At 40.0% G+C, this 17,067-nt stretch overlaps 2 protein-coding genes across 2 annotated transcripts in view; one reads left to right on the forward strand and one right to left on the reverse strand.

Moving 5' to 3' along the window:
• The window catches only part of LOC146467721 (uncharacterized), a 33,037-nt gene extending 29,105 nt beyond the window's left edge, over nt 1-3,932 (forward strand). The window contains exon 2 of the mRNA XM_085125565.1: nt 3,080-3,932. The gene's annotated coding sequence lies outside the window, so the exon portion shown is untranslated. The remainder of the gene's footprint in view (nt 1-3,079) is intronic.
• Nucleotides 3,933-4,508: 576 nt separating this feature from the next.
• Nucleotides 4,509-14,186, reverse strand: LOC146467723 (uncharacterized). Its single transcript, XM_085125647.1, has 8 exons — nt 14,069-14,186; nt 12,706-12,787; nt 12,234-12,343; nt 11,403-11,644; nt 10,053-10,137; nt 8,894-8,975; nt 8,098-8,195; nt 4,509-6,410 (listed from the first exon to the last, which is right to left on the reverse strand). Exons 1-8 carry the CDS (start codon nt 14,105-14,107, stop codon nt 6,144-6,146), a joined length of 1,005 nt encoding a protein of 334 aa, XP_084981773.1. The 5' UTR covers nt 14,108-14,186; the 3' UTR covers nt 4,509-6,143.
• Nucleotides 14,187-17,067: the final 2,881 nt, after the last annotated feature.

Here is a 17,067-nt window from a genome sequence, read left to right on the forward strand (position 1 = left end):
ATGGGCTTCCGTACGCATGAACATTGTATTATATTTGGTAAACTAATTGAATCATTAGTTTACCAATCTTTATTCCAAGTGGTTTTTTTATTGAAAAAAGTCGTCAGATTTTTATTTTTCAACAGCGCACGAGTTACTGGTGAAGGGCCATACAGGAATCAATTATTGCAGTAAAAGCAAATCCGAAAGTCATGTAGACGAGACGAACATATCGTTTTTTTGTTGTAAAGATGTTGCTTTATTGTTTCCAAAACAACACATCTGTTGCTATCAATAATGCTATTTTCTACTAATCAAGATTTGATGATTGTTCTCTTTGTACAATTTAGCCGTTGTTCTCAAGTCCTACTTGGTCTAGATCACGTGTCTATAGCCCACCCACCTTCAACTGTCCCGGCAATCATAGACTCATAGACAGTCAAGAAGAATCTCTGACTCATGATCCCCTGATTCATAACTAGATAACACAGACTGAGTTTTGTTTAATTTTATATATTTCCTGTGTGGCCGGTGTCGGTTTAGGCCACTTTCCTTAGCATTGATTCCGTTACACCCTCTCAAGCCAAGGGAATTTTGAACTATAACCATTGTGGGGCCTGACTCGCAGACCAGCATTGGATTACATCACTGGAATTGCATGATGACAACACTAAGAAAAGCAATAGCTCAGTGGCATCCACTGTTGAAATCGTTACGCGGACTAGGACATTTTTAAAATTTAGCGCAACGTTTAATGCGTTTGCGAAGGTTTCTTAACCGGTTTTCTCAACTCATCCACGTTTTTGTTTGTGGCTCTCAGAGTCAACCTCAGTTCAGTAAGTGTAGTCTGTGGCTAAAATCCGAAAGTGTTGCCATTCGGATTCATGAAAGCTACTGGACGGGACTTCATATATGCATGTGGTGTTGTTTGTTTTTCTGGGGGGGGGGGGGTTGGTTGAATTGGAGGGGGTCAGGGCGTGCCAAAAACATAGCTTTAAAAGGGAGGGAGCACCTAAAAATATAAACGAATCAACTAGCTCAAATTCCAGCACCGAGAAAAGAAACTTCACATATCGTCGTAAAACATTTGTTTAACGTGTTATTAATCACTGTTTGGACACCCCAGTAAAGCGATCAAAAATCTCAAATCACCAAATTCCCCATCAATAGAAAACTCCCCAAAAAAAGTATCCAAAAATGAGACTGCTAAGTCGTGTTCATGCTCATAATGTTACATCGATGAAAATGATCGCAAATTTTACTTGATTTACGCAGCTTCATGACACAGGTGATAAACTCGGCAGATAGTATTAGTAATTCAGATTCTGTAGTCGAAGTTTGCATTCGATTATTTCGTCAGTCAGAAAGCAAATATTATCGAGGAGAAGACCTTGAAACACACTGTGAGGAATCCAATATGGCGGATATTCCAGAGTTGGTGCTCACTTTCCATCCCACAATACACGGCAATCCCAACCGGAAACTGAAACTCTTCATGCTTGTATTTTCCTAATCTTTCGTAAAACAACATTGGGACCTTGGGTACTGGTGTACACAGATAGAGCAACATGGCGTTCTCGAAGAAGCTCTCCCGCCCTGCTCACTCTCAAAGTCACGACGCTCCCGGTGATGAAAGAGAACAAAAACCACAAAATGAAGCTCCATCTGTTTATTTTGACTGCACAATTCTCCCAGATATCGTAGCCGAACGAATTGCCTCCTTCCTAGACGGCAAAGATCTGATAAACTTGGGAAAGACCTGCAAATTCTGGAACGATGTAAGCCGGAAGAACTTCGTGTGGAGAATTCTTGCCGAGAAAAGGTTTGGAAAACAGCCGCAGGCCGAACCAAGAGCCACCCCACTGGATTACAAGAAGCTGTATTTTAAACTTGCCACAAGCAAGAAACCGGCGAAAGCTTTTCGCGTAGTCTGGTTGAATGGTAAATACCTTGAGAAAGTGAAAGACAAAGAAAGCGAATTCGGAGAAGTAATTCAACGCCACACGGTGTGCTGGCTTCAAATTAAGGAGTTTAAGCAACGGCGACGGCAACGGCAACGCCGCAAAACAATAGGTTTAATGAGCAAAAACAATCGCTCTGCAAACCCTCTGCGTTTTACATTCGGTACATTTCTTTGCCGTCCTCTGGAAAACAATGTGAAATAACCACATTTAAGGTTTTATCGAGAACGTGAACGCACGACGGTGAATTTTTCATTTTCTTTGACTTGTACGCCACTCCTACTAATTTGGTTCCTGGATAGTTCGCCGTAAAAGTTGAGCGAGTTGAAATAATCGCGAAGTAAAACAAATGAAATAGAGATATTTTCAGGTGACGTTTTCGTTGCCGTTGCCGTCGTCGTTGCTTAAGCTCCCTATTGATCAATTCTTCGTCGGCGTGCTTCCAGGTAAATACTCTTTGGTGTGGCGCATGAAACTTGACGGAGTTTTCTTAAATGGAGATCATTCCAGAAACGCGATCAAATTTCGAGAGAGGCCAGAAAAAGGTTGCGGAAAAGAACTCTGTTCGAAATGGACAAACTATAACGACCTAAGACGGGCAGAAAGACGACATGGCAACCGCTGTGAATGGTATCTTCAGAACATGGGGGACTTTGAAGTGACTGCTTTTGGTGAGGGGGATATAATGGGATTATGTGGAATTAAAACCACTAAATTAATTTGATGAACTTTCCAGGGTTCACACGGTCATATTAGGGAGCTGAGCTTAAGCAACGACGACGGCGACGACAACGACAAAAATAATAGGTTTAATGACAGGTAATGAGCAAAAACAATCGCTCTGTACGTGCGTTTTACATTTTGATACATTTCTTCGCTGTCCTCTGCAAAACAACAACGTGGAATGACCAAATTCTAGTTTTTTTTGGTGAACGTGAGCACACGACGGTTAATTTTTCATTTTCTTTCTTAACTTGAAAGCCACTCCTACCAATTTGGTTCCTGGATAGTTGGCCGTTTCTGTAGAAGTTGAGCGAGTTGAAATTAATAGCGCAAAATGAAATAAAGTTATATTTTCAGGTAACGTTTTCCTTGCCGTTGCCGTTGCCGTTGCCGTCGTCGCCACTTAAGCTCCCTAGTCGTTGAATTTCAGATTTTTTCCCAAAATTGTTTTAGCTGATGGTCAGTGAAAAGTAAAGAAATGTAGTACACTCTGGGTCAGTCATTAAAAGATAGTTTATAGATGGTGTTTAACAAAACCATGTTCTAAGCCATTTTTAATTTTGCCAACAGTCACATCTAAATATTGGCTGCTTCAGTAGCAAAGAAGCTTCCATCAAGACAAAAGATTTTGTTTTCCGAATAACAACTTAGCTTTATTCCACCAGAAATAAAACATAAACAGTAAATTTAGTTGAAAGTTGCTATCTTGTACGGACCACTGCCATTTTGAAAAATATATGTATTAAAAATTCCCTATGTGTTTATCCCGTCAACGCGTGGCTTTTAAATAACCCAAGCTGGAGTTTTTATATCTTAGTGCAGTACATGCATAAAGCTTTCCTCTAGTATAATACTTGTTACAAGTTTCGATGTACAAGAACACGATTTTTGCCTATAAATTTTTCACAATTTCAAATGTTGATGAAAATACTGAAAATAGGAATCTTCGGGCTTTTAAAACTTCATGTAAATAGGCATTTCCCAGTGATTTTTTTATAAGACCGTATTGTTAGAAGGATGCCTAACTTAATTTCAAAAGGTCGTTTCAATACGCTACACCGTCTTCCTTCCCGAGCGATTTGAAAATACACAAATTCTTGTCAAAAGTTAACGCCGGCTGCGACGTGATCACGGCATTTTACATTATGCCGGAATTCTCAAAAACGAAAAATCTTTGGAAAGTATTATTGTTATTTTCGTAAATAGTTCTCTAAAGAGTGTCTCCTGACAAAATATGAGGAATACCGTAATTTCAGTTTTGATCGCGAGTTCTCGATATTCTCAGTCGGCTTATTAGTTTGCTCCAAACAACCTTCCTTGTTCCTTCCAAGAATTTATTTTGGGCAAAACTATTGAACGCTTGAGTAGAAAAGTTAAAATCCGGATTTCGAAATTGGGAGATAAGGCTTGGAGATATATCATTGGGTATCTGGTATAACGGCACGTGATGCCCATTATCCAATGGTTAGACTTGCTCCTAGTCACGCGATTTTATTTTTCGATTTTATTTTAAAGGTGACGTTTGGATGATTGTAAAACTCACACGGAAAACTAGGCTCGGAGTTAGTAGCAGGAATGGGGTTGCAAATAAATAGTCTGCGAAACGATGAGAACCAGCCGTCACTGTTGTTGTTAAGCTTTCAAAAATATACGGTTAATTTTGGTAGTGCAGCCAGCGCGGCGCAGACGGTCCCGTGTGGTGGTTGATACCTAAACAATCGCCCCCATCTTGATTGACGTGCCCGCTCTCCGTAACCATGCAGAAGAACAAGCGACTTGAAAGAAGTCTTAGCAGGACTTCGCAAGAGAAAGTATTCGAGGGATAATAATTCATGAGAAAATTGCTCATTTTCTTCAGCTTTATTCTTATCTTAGTATGCACTCGAGGAAAAAATACCGGCGCACATGGTGCTCATCCTATTCTTTTTCATTTATCCTTTTTTTGTAACAAATTTCGGTGCCTTGACTTGGTGTAAAAATGCAAAGTGTTACATTCACAATTATACAACAACGTTATTTTTAAATATCATTGAAGGAGTTTCACAACGGTTTCCTGTACTTTCCTTTAGTTATAATTTGATCAGATCATTGTTATTACTCTTTATAACTGGATACAACCGATAATAGTAACGACCAAATGGAAAGCAAGTTATGGTCATTTGTTCAACTGAACAGGTCACCAAAGCAACAATTTAACCTGTTGATAACCTGTTATAACAATATAACCTGTTAATTTAGCTTTCAGTGAATTGAATTCAATACCGAGCTCGTTGATCCTAATATTTGTCCCATCGAATTATGCTAAGGCGCAACTCTTTTCAAATTAAAAAAAATGTAGGTAGTGGTTCGGAGCCACCTTAAATTTTAAATAATCACTTGATGTTAATTTTAACAGGTTATATTGTCGTTATGGTTATCTGTACGGTCGAGAAAACATCTGTAACTTGTTCACCAATAATTAGGTGCCATCAGTATTTAACAAGGGTGGTAGCATTGATCCGTCAAAGTTTAAGTGCTGGAAAGTACTGGAAACTGGTGCCAGCCACCTTAAACAACTTACACACGGAGTCTGTCTTTTCGTTGAGATCTCCTCTTTGCATCTTTTCAAGAAATAATTTACATCGGCTTTTCACTTCAAGATTATATATACTGTACTAGTGCTACTTAAACTTTAGCACGTCGTTACAAGGCCAGTCGTGTTTCTATATACCAGCCCTAGGTTTTATACATCCAAAGTGTGAATTAACAGGCACTGTAATTTTATTTCATTCGTAAATTATTTAAACACACTTTCTCGAGTAAGTCGTATCTTTTGCCATGTAACACTCAAACCAAAAATTTGCCAGGGGAACTGTCATTAGTGTTCCACTATTTTTAACCTAGTTTTCGCTTCCTCTACATTATTTTCTAGTTCTCACTTCCTGCTTCCTTTATAGTGCTGCAAACCCAACTTGAAACTGAAGCTTTACAAGTATTTTCATAATGCTGTTAGTACTTCAAGAGACTATTGGTTTATTTCTATATTCAACCAAAACTGTGAGATCCGCCGTTTTAGCGCCGTTTTAGGAGGTAAAGCACACAATCGGCAAAACTTTTACTTAAGTTTCTATTTGGAGAAAGTGAGTCCCCAAATGGTGGGAATTTTCATCATGGTAGTGCTTCAAGAAAGGTGACTCACCATACATGAAACAAGGCTTGCTTCCTGTCAAGGGGGAAAGTGAACCAGGTGACGTTTTGAAATTCAGCTTGAGTTTTCATTGTGACTCATCAAGCTGTACGGTCTTTAAACTAGTTTAAACGGCGAATAATTTGCCTCTTTATATCTGAGTTCAAAATCCGAAGCTTTTCGAACGTGGTTTCACTTTCCAGTCGACAAAACACGATGTTTGGAAATTTCTGTTCTTTGATAATATCGGGGTTATATCCCTTAGATTTCCCCGTATTCTTCGAATAACACTCAGCCAGAATTAGTTTATATTCCTACAAATCGAGTTGTAATGCCATCCATATGAAGTTCTGTCCCATTATTCTTCGGTTAATTTCCTGCAGTGCGCTGGGAAATCTCGACATCAATTCTGGTGGTACAACTTCCTTGCATCTTTGTTGCTTGTTTGATGGCAATGATTGTTCACGAGGCAGTCTTTTCCGGCTTCTCTTCTTTTTGTTTGACTTCCTTGTTACCGCGGTGCGTCCCTTACCTAGGGGTTTGTTGAAGCCTGGTTGTTCTGATAATCTTGGCATTAATTCCTGGGGCGAATAAAAAGGAAAATACTGTTTTATCAAGGCTACGCGAGTCCCCCGGAGGAAGGGGTAAGGGGGGTATTCGAAAAAGGTTTTATCCGGGGAGATTCCGCCCCGAGCTCCAAACGCTTTCCCTTTTATATATCATTTTTGGCAGGAAAGGTTATGCTTTCGTATACCTTCATAGAAAATGGTACTCTTTGTTTGATGGCGATGATTGTTCACGAGGCAGTCTTTTCCGGCTTCTCTTCTTTTTGTTTGACTTCCTTGTTACCGCGGTGCGTCCCTTACCTAGGGGTTTGTTGAAGCCTGGTTGTTCTGATAATCTTGGCATACTCACATACCTCTAGTACAAAAACTGTATCTCTTTTAGATTCTCCCTTCCCCCCTGTATTTCGCTTTCTGACGTATTTAATTATACTATTATATTTCAGATAACTCTTTGTTTGAAGCTATTTACCGTAACATAATTCTTGCAAAAAAAAAGAGAAAACTTACTTCCTTTGTCTCCATTGAGGTTATGGCAACACGTGAAAAAAAAAATCACTGACAAGGATCGAAATATTTGATCAGGCTTGGTTCAAACGCTGAACTTGTACCGTATCCGGAATTTTATAATTCAGACTTATGAGTTCGACACGACAGAAGTTTGACAGTCTGTGTCGGCTCAGTACGTGTTGATCTTGTACTGCAAGCTCGACATGGTTGTGTCGAATTACTCGACAGAAGTGATTCAAACGTCAAATTTCTGTCGTGCCACAGTATTGATGAGAGGTCTTGACAAGAAAAAATGCGCGCGAAATGCAATTAAATTCGACTGAATAAGAACTCGAGCTTTTCCCGATCGAACTTCTGACGGACTCAGGTAAATTTCTAGTTTGAGACAACAAATAATCAACGCTTGCACCGGGTCTCATTCCTTCTGCTTCCACGCGCGTTTCAAAGTTTGTGTGGACGTCGTCAAGCGGAGCGAGCGAGCTATAGCCGAACATGGTTCAGTCTAGCATGCCGATCCGAGGTCGTTTACAAGGAATCCGTCTGCAAGAGAGTAGGAAGGGCTTGCTAGTAGAAGACCTCGGACAGTGTAAGGCAATCCAGCGGCTCCTGAAACGTTTTATAGCCAATGGTTAAGAGAAAATCGAACTGAAATAGAGTGGCATTGTCACCGGGATTTTGCTATTGTTTGGTAAAAACTGCACACATTTTTGACAAGGTACCTTAATTTTCTTAAACATGAAATTTGTCCTCGAGCACCGAGAAGGAAATCAGTGATTTCTCGAAGGAAGAACACACCATACTCAGTTTAAAGCGTTTTTTCTTAATACACAAGGGAAGAAGAACTTGTTGAAGATAGTTTTCGTTGCAATGTTTTTGTGTATCCCAATTGGTTTATTACTGTGCCAATATCGGATCGATATATACCTCATTGAATATGTGGCGATGATTGAGGTTGCCACAAGACCAGTTGATATTTATCAAACCGAGAGCACGTGCTATGTCTCAGGACATGCAGTCATTTGACAAACCACAGTATGATAATAAGTAATACATGTATTCGACCATGCACGCTGGCGTAGTTGATATTCTTTCCTAGGGAAACTATATTTACCACAATCGTTCAGAAAAATAATGGTATAATAAAGTTTTAATCCACTGTTTTTATTGTCAGCGAAGAAAAGTTTTTGATATTTACCTTGAGTTGTTTGGGTGGTTTTAGTTGTTCCACGTATTCTCGTGATTCTCTCCTCTTTCTTTTACTTTCCAGGCGGGAATATAGTTCCGCTCGATATTCTAAAGGAACGATGACAGATATCAACCTTAAATTCCTTACGATTTGAAGCAAGAAAAGAGTTGATTTGCCCATTCCGAAGCTCCTAAAATGACTCGGCCCTAGTTTAAAAGCAATGTTCAAATTCTTCAAATGAAGAAATGAAGCCCATCGCCAGAAAGATCACATAAAAATTAGTAAATTTGGCTATGTTTTATTGCGTATTAACCAGGCTGTGACCTGTCAAAGGTCGCTCAATTCCTCAAATTCCATACGAAGTCTCTAATTTTTCCGATATTTGAAAGCCTTGTATAAGGTTGCAATCTAACGACAGAACCTCAAACTTGGTAAACTGACTTATGACTCCAATTTCTGATTAAATGAAAATTTAAAACTCCCTCGTCTTCAGTCTCCATTTGAACTCCGGAACGGGCAATTGTGAAAATTGTCCATTTCAAACACGCACCCAAAAACGTTTATCTTCGACATAGGTCTACAATGCATTCAAAGATTTCTGTGTTCTACAATGACGATGAGGACCAAATTTTGTGAGAAGCTGACTTTTACCTAAATCTTTGCAATCCTATTTAAATTGACCAGTTTCACCCTTCCCTCAGTGCTGAGGCTACACGGCTATCCAACTCGTTTTAAGTTTTTCTATTTATCCTGTTTCGTGGAGATATTTTCCCCGCCAATCTGATTTAGTATCCCCATACTATACCTGAGAATCGTTTCCCGCCGATGTACCGATTAGCATCTTCAAGCACGTGACCACATACGCATGACCTTGTCGATTCTGTAATCTGCGGATGAAATAAATTATGAATCACCAACATTATCTGCGTTATAAGATTTCAGATGAAGTTGGCACCGATGAGAGGCCCTTTCGTTTACGAGAAATAACGATTGCGATAAATAACAGTTGCTTTCAGTGTCAGAGCCAACTTCATTGTTTTCATTTGGAACTGAGGGGTTGAAATGTCAATGATTCGAGATCTAGAGTCTTTTGGAAACCATTAAATACTTCTTTTCTAACTGTGTCTGGTTCAGTATGCATATTATAGTTCCTCGACCCCATAAAGACGGGTATAAGATCAACTTTTTTGCGTCCAGACGAACCAAATTGTTTGGTATAGTGTGTCTTGAATCATAAGGGCATAATTCTTCTATGTAAAGAAGATAAACAAGATAAGGGAATCGTCGTTTGCCTTTATTCGTTGTCAGGACTGATTTTTGACTTTTCTGAAATCAATACTGGCAATCAAAGGCTTAGCTTGTGACCAATAACTCCATTGAACGGGTCGACCCCAGTTACATATTCGCCTGCTAATTGTAATCTTGAATCAAACGCTTCTAGACATCAAGTTGTTTAAACCTGATTTTAACCAATGTAAGACATCAGAAAATTCAATGGACCGTTTTTTCTTCACATTTTCCTTCTCGGCATTCGACAAATGCTCCAAAAAGGAAACGAAAGAATGTGCATCGTCTAGGTTGTTAGCATAGCTCCCCGAAAAAAAATATCCTTTATTACAACACCGTACCGTAACACCGTCGAAATTGATATATTTCTCACTTAGAACACGGAAGGCTACTTAATGGTTAATACTGACATAGAAGACATAGAAAGAAAAGAAAGCGGTTCTACGTTTCTGAAAAGCAGACGCCGTTGAAATTTCTATCGCAAGCGATTTTACTAAATGCAGAGGCAGCTCGGCAACCAAATACTGTCATATCTGCATTTTTCACAAACAACTTGACTGGTAGATGACGGTAAATGTGCGTCAGTCGAACTAAAAATAAATACAGTACTTACTAACGAATTAGAAATTGTAAATTTAATTCACGGATATTTCACGACAGGCGATCTGAGTACTTACCAAGAAATTACAGGCAACGCACTGACGAAGCACCATTGTGACGCAGCCTTTATTATCCCTTATTTCCTTTGCAGTCTTGTCAGATCAGAGCCTCTTCGCTTGGCAACGTTCGACTGCTGACTTCTTTGTTTTGTACGGTTTATATGCTTGACTTGGGCATGGACGTGTGACGTCAGTTCTAAAATAAGCAACAGCTGCGTGACCTGACACGTGAAGCGTTAGCCCTTTGTTACGAAACAATGAAAAGTATGTATTGAAAGACCCAGAAACTTCGAAGCTTCAATCTGCAGACTTAAAAGAGCTAAGCAAAGAGTTGCGACTGATACACGTAAATGTTTTTGATTTCGCTTTATGAGAAAGAGGACGGAGGTGAAAAAAAGCTGAACAAATTGGTTTCAATACAGGTTGAAAATGAAATCGTTGACGTACACTTGTTTGGCGATTTTGATATTACCATGACATTCAGGTGTATTGTAGCATAAACTATTTGCATTTGTCCCTGGAACAATTCAACAGTAACTGAATATTAATTAGTCTGCATAAACACAAACTGAAAATTCGTGGCTTTTGATGGGAATGTTTATTTCGCTGAATGCTTTTTGCGGGCAGTGAATTGTACTTGATTAGCCCGTTGTGTAGAGTTTGAACTGTTAGTACCGCATGGACATTTTGTTTGGTACATTAATTGAATCATCTGCTCTGTCTTTATTCCAAGTGGTTTTTTTATTGAAAAAAGTCGTCAGATTTTTTTTTTTTCAACAGCGCACGAGTTACTGGTGAAGGGCCATACAGGAATCAATTATTGCAGTAATAGCAAATCCGAAAGTCATGTAGACGAGACGAACATATCGGTTTTTTGTTGTAAAGATATTGTTTTATTGTTTCCCCAACAACACATCGGTTGCTACCAATAATGCTATTTTCTAATAATCAAGATATGATGATTGTTCTCTTTGTACAATTTAGCCGTTGTTCTCAAGTCCAACTTGGTCTAGATCACGTGTCTATAGTCCACCCACCTTCAAATGTTCCGGCAATTATAGACTTATAGACAGTCAAGAAGAATCTCTGACTCATGATCCCTTGATTTATAACTAGATAACACAGACTGAGTTTTGTTTGAGTTTTATATATTTCCTGTGTGGCCTGTGTCGGTTTAGGCCACTTTCCTTAGCATTAATTCCGTTACACCCTCTCAGGCCAAGGGAATTTTGAACTATAAACCTTCTGCCCACTGGGTGACCGCGGAATCAATCCCTCGAAACTGCAGCATCCTGTACTCCTCTACGGTTCCGTCGTTTCGGGAGCATACATTTTAATCTTGGAACTTTCTTGTCCGTATTTCCCTACTCCATTTGCAACTGTAGCCAGAACAAATTCTGTCCCATTAGTTTTCGGTTTATTCCCTGAAGCGCGCTGGGAAATCTTGACAACAATTCTGGTGGCACGACGCTTTTGTATTTACGTTGCTTCTTCAGTGGAGGAGATTCCCTTCTTCTTTTCGTTTTGTTTGAAGTCCTTGATACGGTCGATCGACGCTTTTCTGTAGGTTTGAAATTCGCCGATTGCTCTGTTAAAATTGGCATTTCGTTCTGAGGAAGCAAGAATAGAAGTCAGTGTTTGTGGCGCAACACAGCAACGTTCTCACGTCAACAGCAAGAAGGCCGCGCGTAATGACGTGTGCAGGAAGATGGTGACGCCAAATCATCCGGAAGTGAATACCACCGCTCAAAACTAAAACTAGCTGCAAGACTAGTGTGTCTACTTCCTTAGGGTGTATTTTTCTGTCCTACTGGTCATGAACCCTCAGCTAGAATCATGCAGGCTTGAATCGCAGAGAGAGAGAGAGAGAGAGAGAGAGAGAGAGAGAGAGAGAGAGAGAGAGAGAGAGAGAGAGAGAGAGAGAGAGAGAGAGAGATGAATGGCGTAAAGGCTGGAACACACAGTGTCCGCATGAAACGAAACTATTGTTACTGGTTTGTATGGAAGCGCGGTCCTCAAGGTCTCGAAATCCTCTTTGTTTGAGGAGTAACCTCGAGATATTTTACGATAATTCAGTGGAGTTAACAAATATCTGTTGTTATATGAACTGCATGAACTTATAAGCTCTTCCACACTCCAAACATGTCGCATAGTTACGAGCGTTTATCATGTCTACCTATATCTCATAATTACACATACCTTGAGTTCTCTGAGCGGCTGTTGCTGATTTCTCCTCGGTTTAACGTTCTGTCGCGCCTCTGTCTTCTTCCTTCTGTTTTCCAGACGAGAGTATAACATGGCACGATATTCTGCATGATAAAACAACGATAGTGTATTATGTCAGGCTTGAATAGCTGTGGTTATATGTTAAGGAGGTGGTTTGGTCAGTTTCCTGCGATTAATTGCTTTTTTTGTGGTGACGAAGACAAACCTCTTCCTTCTAAAGTCAAACCTTATACGTAGCCCAATATGTATAAAATCTATGTATAAAATCCGATGCTGCATTGGCGTGAATTCAAATGAAGGTTATCGATACCCCCATTCCATTCCCAAACTTTAAATGTTTAATGCATTTTTGCGTTGTTCAATTCTACCTTACAGTAACCTTGAGCATTTTGCACTTATGCCTCTTTCTTTAAACGTTCACCTTTAAACACTTTTAAGTGAATACCTGAATATCTTTTTCCTGCAATAAAACGACTCGCTTCTTCGAGCACGTGACCACACACGCACGACCTTGATGATTCTGTGATCTGTGGATGAATTTTAAAAATCGTCAAAATAATCCCAGGAAGCATTTCCTTAATTCTTGAAAAGTTTTAGAGGCCATTTTGCCCTAAACGGATTCGTTTCTATAAATAGACAGAGAGGATAAACCAGACAATTTTCGACAGGAGACTTCCGTGTTAAAACGCAGAAACAAACTAGAACAACAACTTATATGTAGGTCAGTAGCAACTGCTATTCTAGGCCGAGGTCAGTCCACTATTTGTACTATCATAAGTTACTGATTGGGCTTTGCTTTAGTGATAATTATAGGTATATCCTACGCAAGAGGTTTAGAGTACTTGGGCATTCTGTCAATTGTCATGGTACACCCTATATAATCATCCTCATTGTTCCCGGTATTTAAGCTAATTTGGCGATTTTAATTTTTCTCCCTTTCAGTTAAATAAGGTACGTCCAGAAAAGAAACGGCTCGTCGAGAAAACGCAGATAATATCGGCATATTGTAAAACAAGTTTTCACTTTTACAAAAAGTCTCTATAATTCTTCTGTGACTTCCGTGTTTTTCATTACTGGTTTTTTCCCCGATACATTATTTATCAGGGCCGAATACGACGTTTAGTTTCTAACCTCTGTTGAGAGGTTTCATTCCGGCATTTCACCAGCCAAGTTTAACTTGGACAATTTGATCTGTATTGGACTACTCTCCACCACTGACACAAGTAGGCACCAGCTGCCAACACTGAGCGAGCGACATTCAAGTTCCTTTGAGAAACCGATAGTTTGTAGCGTGTAGAACAACATGTAAGTAGCCTGCAGATATTCAGGTTAACAAGGTGTAAATTCCCTAGGATGTCTTTCTGCAATTCAGAGAAATCACTGTTTCTCGCGATCTGATTAAAAATAGAAGTTTGTTGATGCCGAAATGATTTAGAACGAATGTTTTAAACCAATATTAATTTACTGCCACGGCAATATGTGAGATTTCCATTCCTTTATCATGTCCCGACTGTCCGATAGATACCCATAAAAGGCAGGACTCTGCAGCTACATCGATTAGGTCAAACTGTTAGCCATCATGGTAAGAGTTTGGTTCTCATACAGACAGATCGAATTGTAGCTCAAAAATTACTTTAATGAACCCTAACTGACGTTTCTCTAAGTCTTTTGAAAGTTCCACCCGATCTCAGTCAAGACACTTATCATATATATACACTTCCTCTTTCCACACGTTCAATTCAGCTGCTTGTATTTTAACCACTAAACATGTAACGCCACACTATGCAATGACTGTTCTATACACTTACCAAAGAGTTACACGCAAGGCAGTGTTGAAGCACCATCATTGATTTAGAGATTTATTCCTTTGAACGTTATATCAAAGCCCTTTTTGTTTGACTCGGCACGCATCGGTTCTTGCCACTTTATTGTGCCCGTGTTTTGTTTTGAACTTATATAATAACCGGAGTAGATATTTATGAGGTGTGACGTCACATCTAAAATAAGCTTCAATATTGCACTATAAGGGTTACGGGGCGCATTGTGACGTTGAAATATCTAAAAATAGCAGAAACGTAAGCAAAATCTAAAACCGATAAAACATGGTATAAACATACCTAAAATACACCAAGGGATTTTTGTGATTACCTGCGAGGGCTGGCCCAATAATGGAAAGCTAAATCGAAATTGCAACGGAACTGAAACTGTGCTTCACGGTTTTTGAATAGCTCGCGGAAACTTTCCCCAGTATCATGTAAATTAAGATACTGGTGTTTACAAGGAGTATTATTTGCTAAGTCTTGCAAGTTCTTGGGATTCTTTGGTACTTTCTCGTCGATCTTTTACTGAAAACTGATCTATCGTAACAATTCAGATTTAAATTTAGCGTGACACCAGTATATCGTTATAAAATCCAAGGAATAACGAAAGACTTGCTAAGCTCGGGTAACCTAAGTACATATTTGTAGATGGGTACAGATTTTAAATTAAACGTAACAAAGACGAACAAAGACTAAGACTTTTCATTGTATCCCTGAGTTTTGCGACTTGCAGTCTTCACACCAGTTGTGATCTAATTACGTTGATTAGATATTCTCGAGATCCATCGTAACCGGCAAGGGAAATCCAGAGGTTTTTCCCTGCTGCTGCTTCTGGTAGAAATGGAAAGAATATTGTACTTACAGGTTGTAGCCACCGGATGAGCTGAAACCAATTTAAAGTCTCAGCTTATCCGGGACGAATCAAAGAACAGCCCTAAAATGTGAAATTTTCTTCTAGAACCGTTGCCAGAAAGGACTACTAGATCCTGCCAATTTTATTTTACAACGTATCGGGCTTTCAGAGATGTCTGGTAAATACAGACTGTCGGGGAGAGTGAAAAATGCAACCAAACGAACGCTGTGCAGTCTTCACACCAGCTGATCTAAGAACGTTGATCAGATCTTCTCGAGATCCAACGTAGCTGCTGCTTCTGCCGGAAGTGGAATGAATATTGTACTTGCAGCCTTGTAGCCACCGGATGTTTTGAAACTTTGAAGTCTCAGCGTATCCGGAGCGAATCAAAGAACAGCCCTGAAAAGTGAAAAATTCTTCTAGAACCGTTGCCAGAAAGGACAACCAGATCCTGCCAATATTATTTTGCAAGGTATCGGGCCTTCAGAGATGTCTGGTAAATACAGACTGTCGGGGAGAGTGAAAAATGCCACCGAATCGAACGGGACTGAAATTCTCGGTCCTTCGGGTCTTGATCTCCAAACAATATGTCGCTGTCATCATTTCCGCAAAGGTTCATTTTGGATCAGTCGGCTCAGTTCAAATGGTTCCGTCTTAGTTGTATGGTGTATTCTAGAAGACGTCCGAAATTTGAATCTGTGCATGAAATCCTAAATTAACTAAGTGTGACTATTCAAACAAAGGATGGTGTGAATGTGTAATTTGAATGTTCGAGAACGCGGCACTAACCATAAACGAAATCTACGAAGCAGTGTAGTTCACTGGTATGCTGTATGTTACAATCTACAATGTAGTTCTAGTTCAGATTTTTTATTCAAATAAAAGTTTTTGAGCATTACTTTCCTGTTCTGTTATCAAGTTGGCTTCACTGTGATTTGTAAAGTAGTACATCTTCAAAAGACCCAAACAAGCACAGTACTTCCATGTGATACTTATGTATCCAGGGGACGATTTCGTAACACTAGAAAGTAGTTCCTTTTTGTTTTCGAAGGGGAAATGGGTCGTTCAAGGTACATACATACAGACATGCACACTTTAAAGGCAACTAACAGCTAATGTAGACCCACTGTACAATTATACAGAAAATAAAATATTACAAAATATAAAAGTGAGCTAGGAAAGGGTATCAAATTTAAATTACAAGATCGACATAGTTCTCCAAGTCATCAACCAATTCCCCGATCTCTCATTGTCTGCCTGAGTTGGACGCAATACTAAGAGTAAATGGGCTGCAGAAAGCGATCAGCGAATTATCAAACGAAAAGGCATTCACAGAGCCACAAAAGTGCCACAGAGTCTCAAGGAGGCCCGGTGCACCTCTACAAAAACAAGGGTGGTAAGTCGGACTGCAACAACTACAACGGCATTTCTCTGCTCAGTGTCTTTGGCAAGATCGTCTTTCCACGGAATACGGTAGGTGCTTGGTGAACGGATCTACCCTAAGAGCCAGTGTGGCTTCCGATCAAACCTTCAACTGTCGACATGATCTTCACGTTACATCAGCAGAGTAGAAAAAAGTGTGCCATTTTATGCCGCCTTCTTGGATCTGACAAAGGCTTTTGACACGGTTAGCAGCACTGGCCTGTATAGTGTCCTGCAGAGAATTGGCTGTCCAAGACCTTGAAATCCTTCCACGACGGCATGCCGTCCCGCGTCATTTTCAATGGCGATGTTTTTCAGTGCTTCCCTGTCAACTGCGAAGTCAAGCAAGCTGCGTCATGGCCCCCTTGCCTCTTCAACATCTATCGTCACTTGTCTCCTATACCATGCCTTCCAGGGTATACGAGCATACCCGCTTCGACGGCTGCCTGTTCACTGAGCAACGGTTCCAAGCCCGAACGAAAGTATCCAACACTACCGTCACTGATGTGATCTTTGCTGATGATGGCTGCTCGGGTCGCTCACACATCCGCGGAGGACCAACTGAGCCTCGCTTGACCGCTTTGACACTGCATGTGCTGCTTTCGGGCTTAACATCAGCGACACTGAAGACCGTGGTGATATAGCTTTTACGAACAAACCGGCAACTGAACAGCCTGATCGAGATCAAGGTGAATGGCAAGAAGCTGGCCGT

The sequence above is a fragment of the Pavona decussata genome, unplaced genomic scaffold (assembly GCF_977016875.1).
Source record: "Pavona decussata unplaced genomic scaffold, jaPavDecu1.1 SCAFFOLD_134, whole genome shotgun sequence".
Classification (NCBI taxonomy): Eukaryota; Metazoa; Cnidaria; class Anthozoa; order Scleractinia; family Agariciidae; genus Pavona; species Pavona decussata.

Coding starts and splice junctions, on each gene's coding strand:
- LOC146467723 (XM_085125647.1), bottom strand. CDS start 14,107: ATGATGGTGCTTCAACACTGCCTTGCGTGTAACTCTTTG. Junction 12,788..14,068: donor GCCTTGCGTGTAACTCTTTG/GTAAGTGTATAG, acceptor ATTCATCCACAG/ATCACAGAATCATCAAGGTC. Junction 8,196..8,893: donor CGGCGGGAAACGATTCTCAG/GTATAGTATGGG, acceptor TCGTTCCTTTAG/AATATCGAGCGGAACTATAT.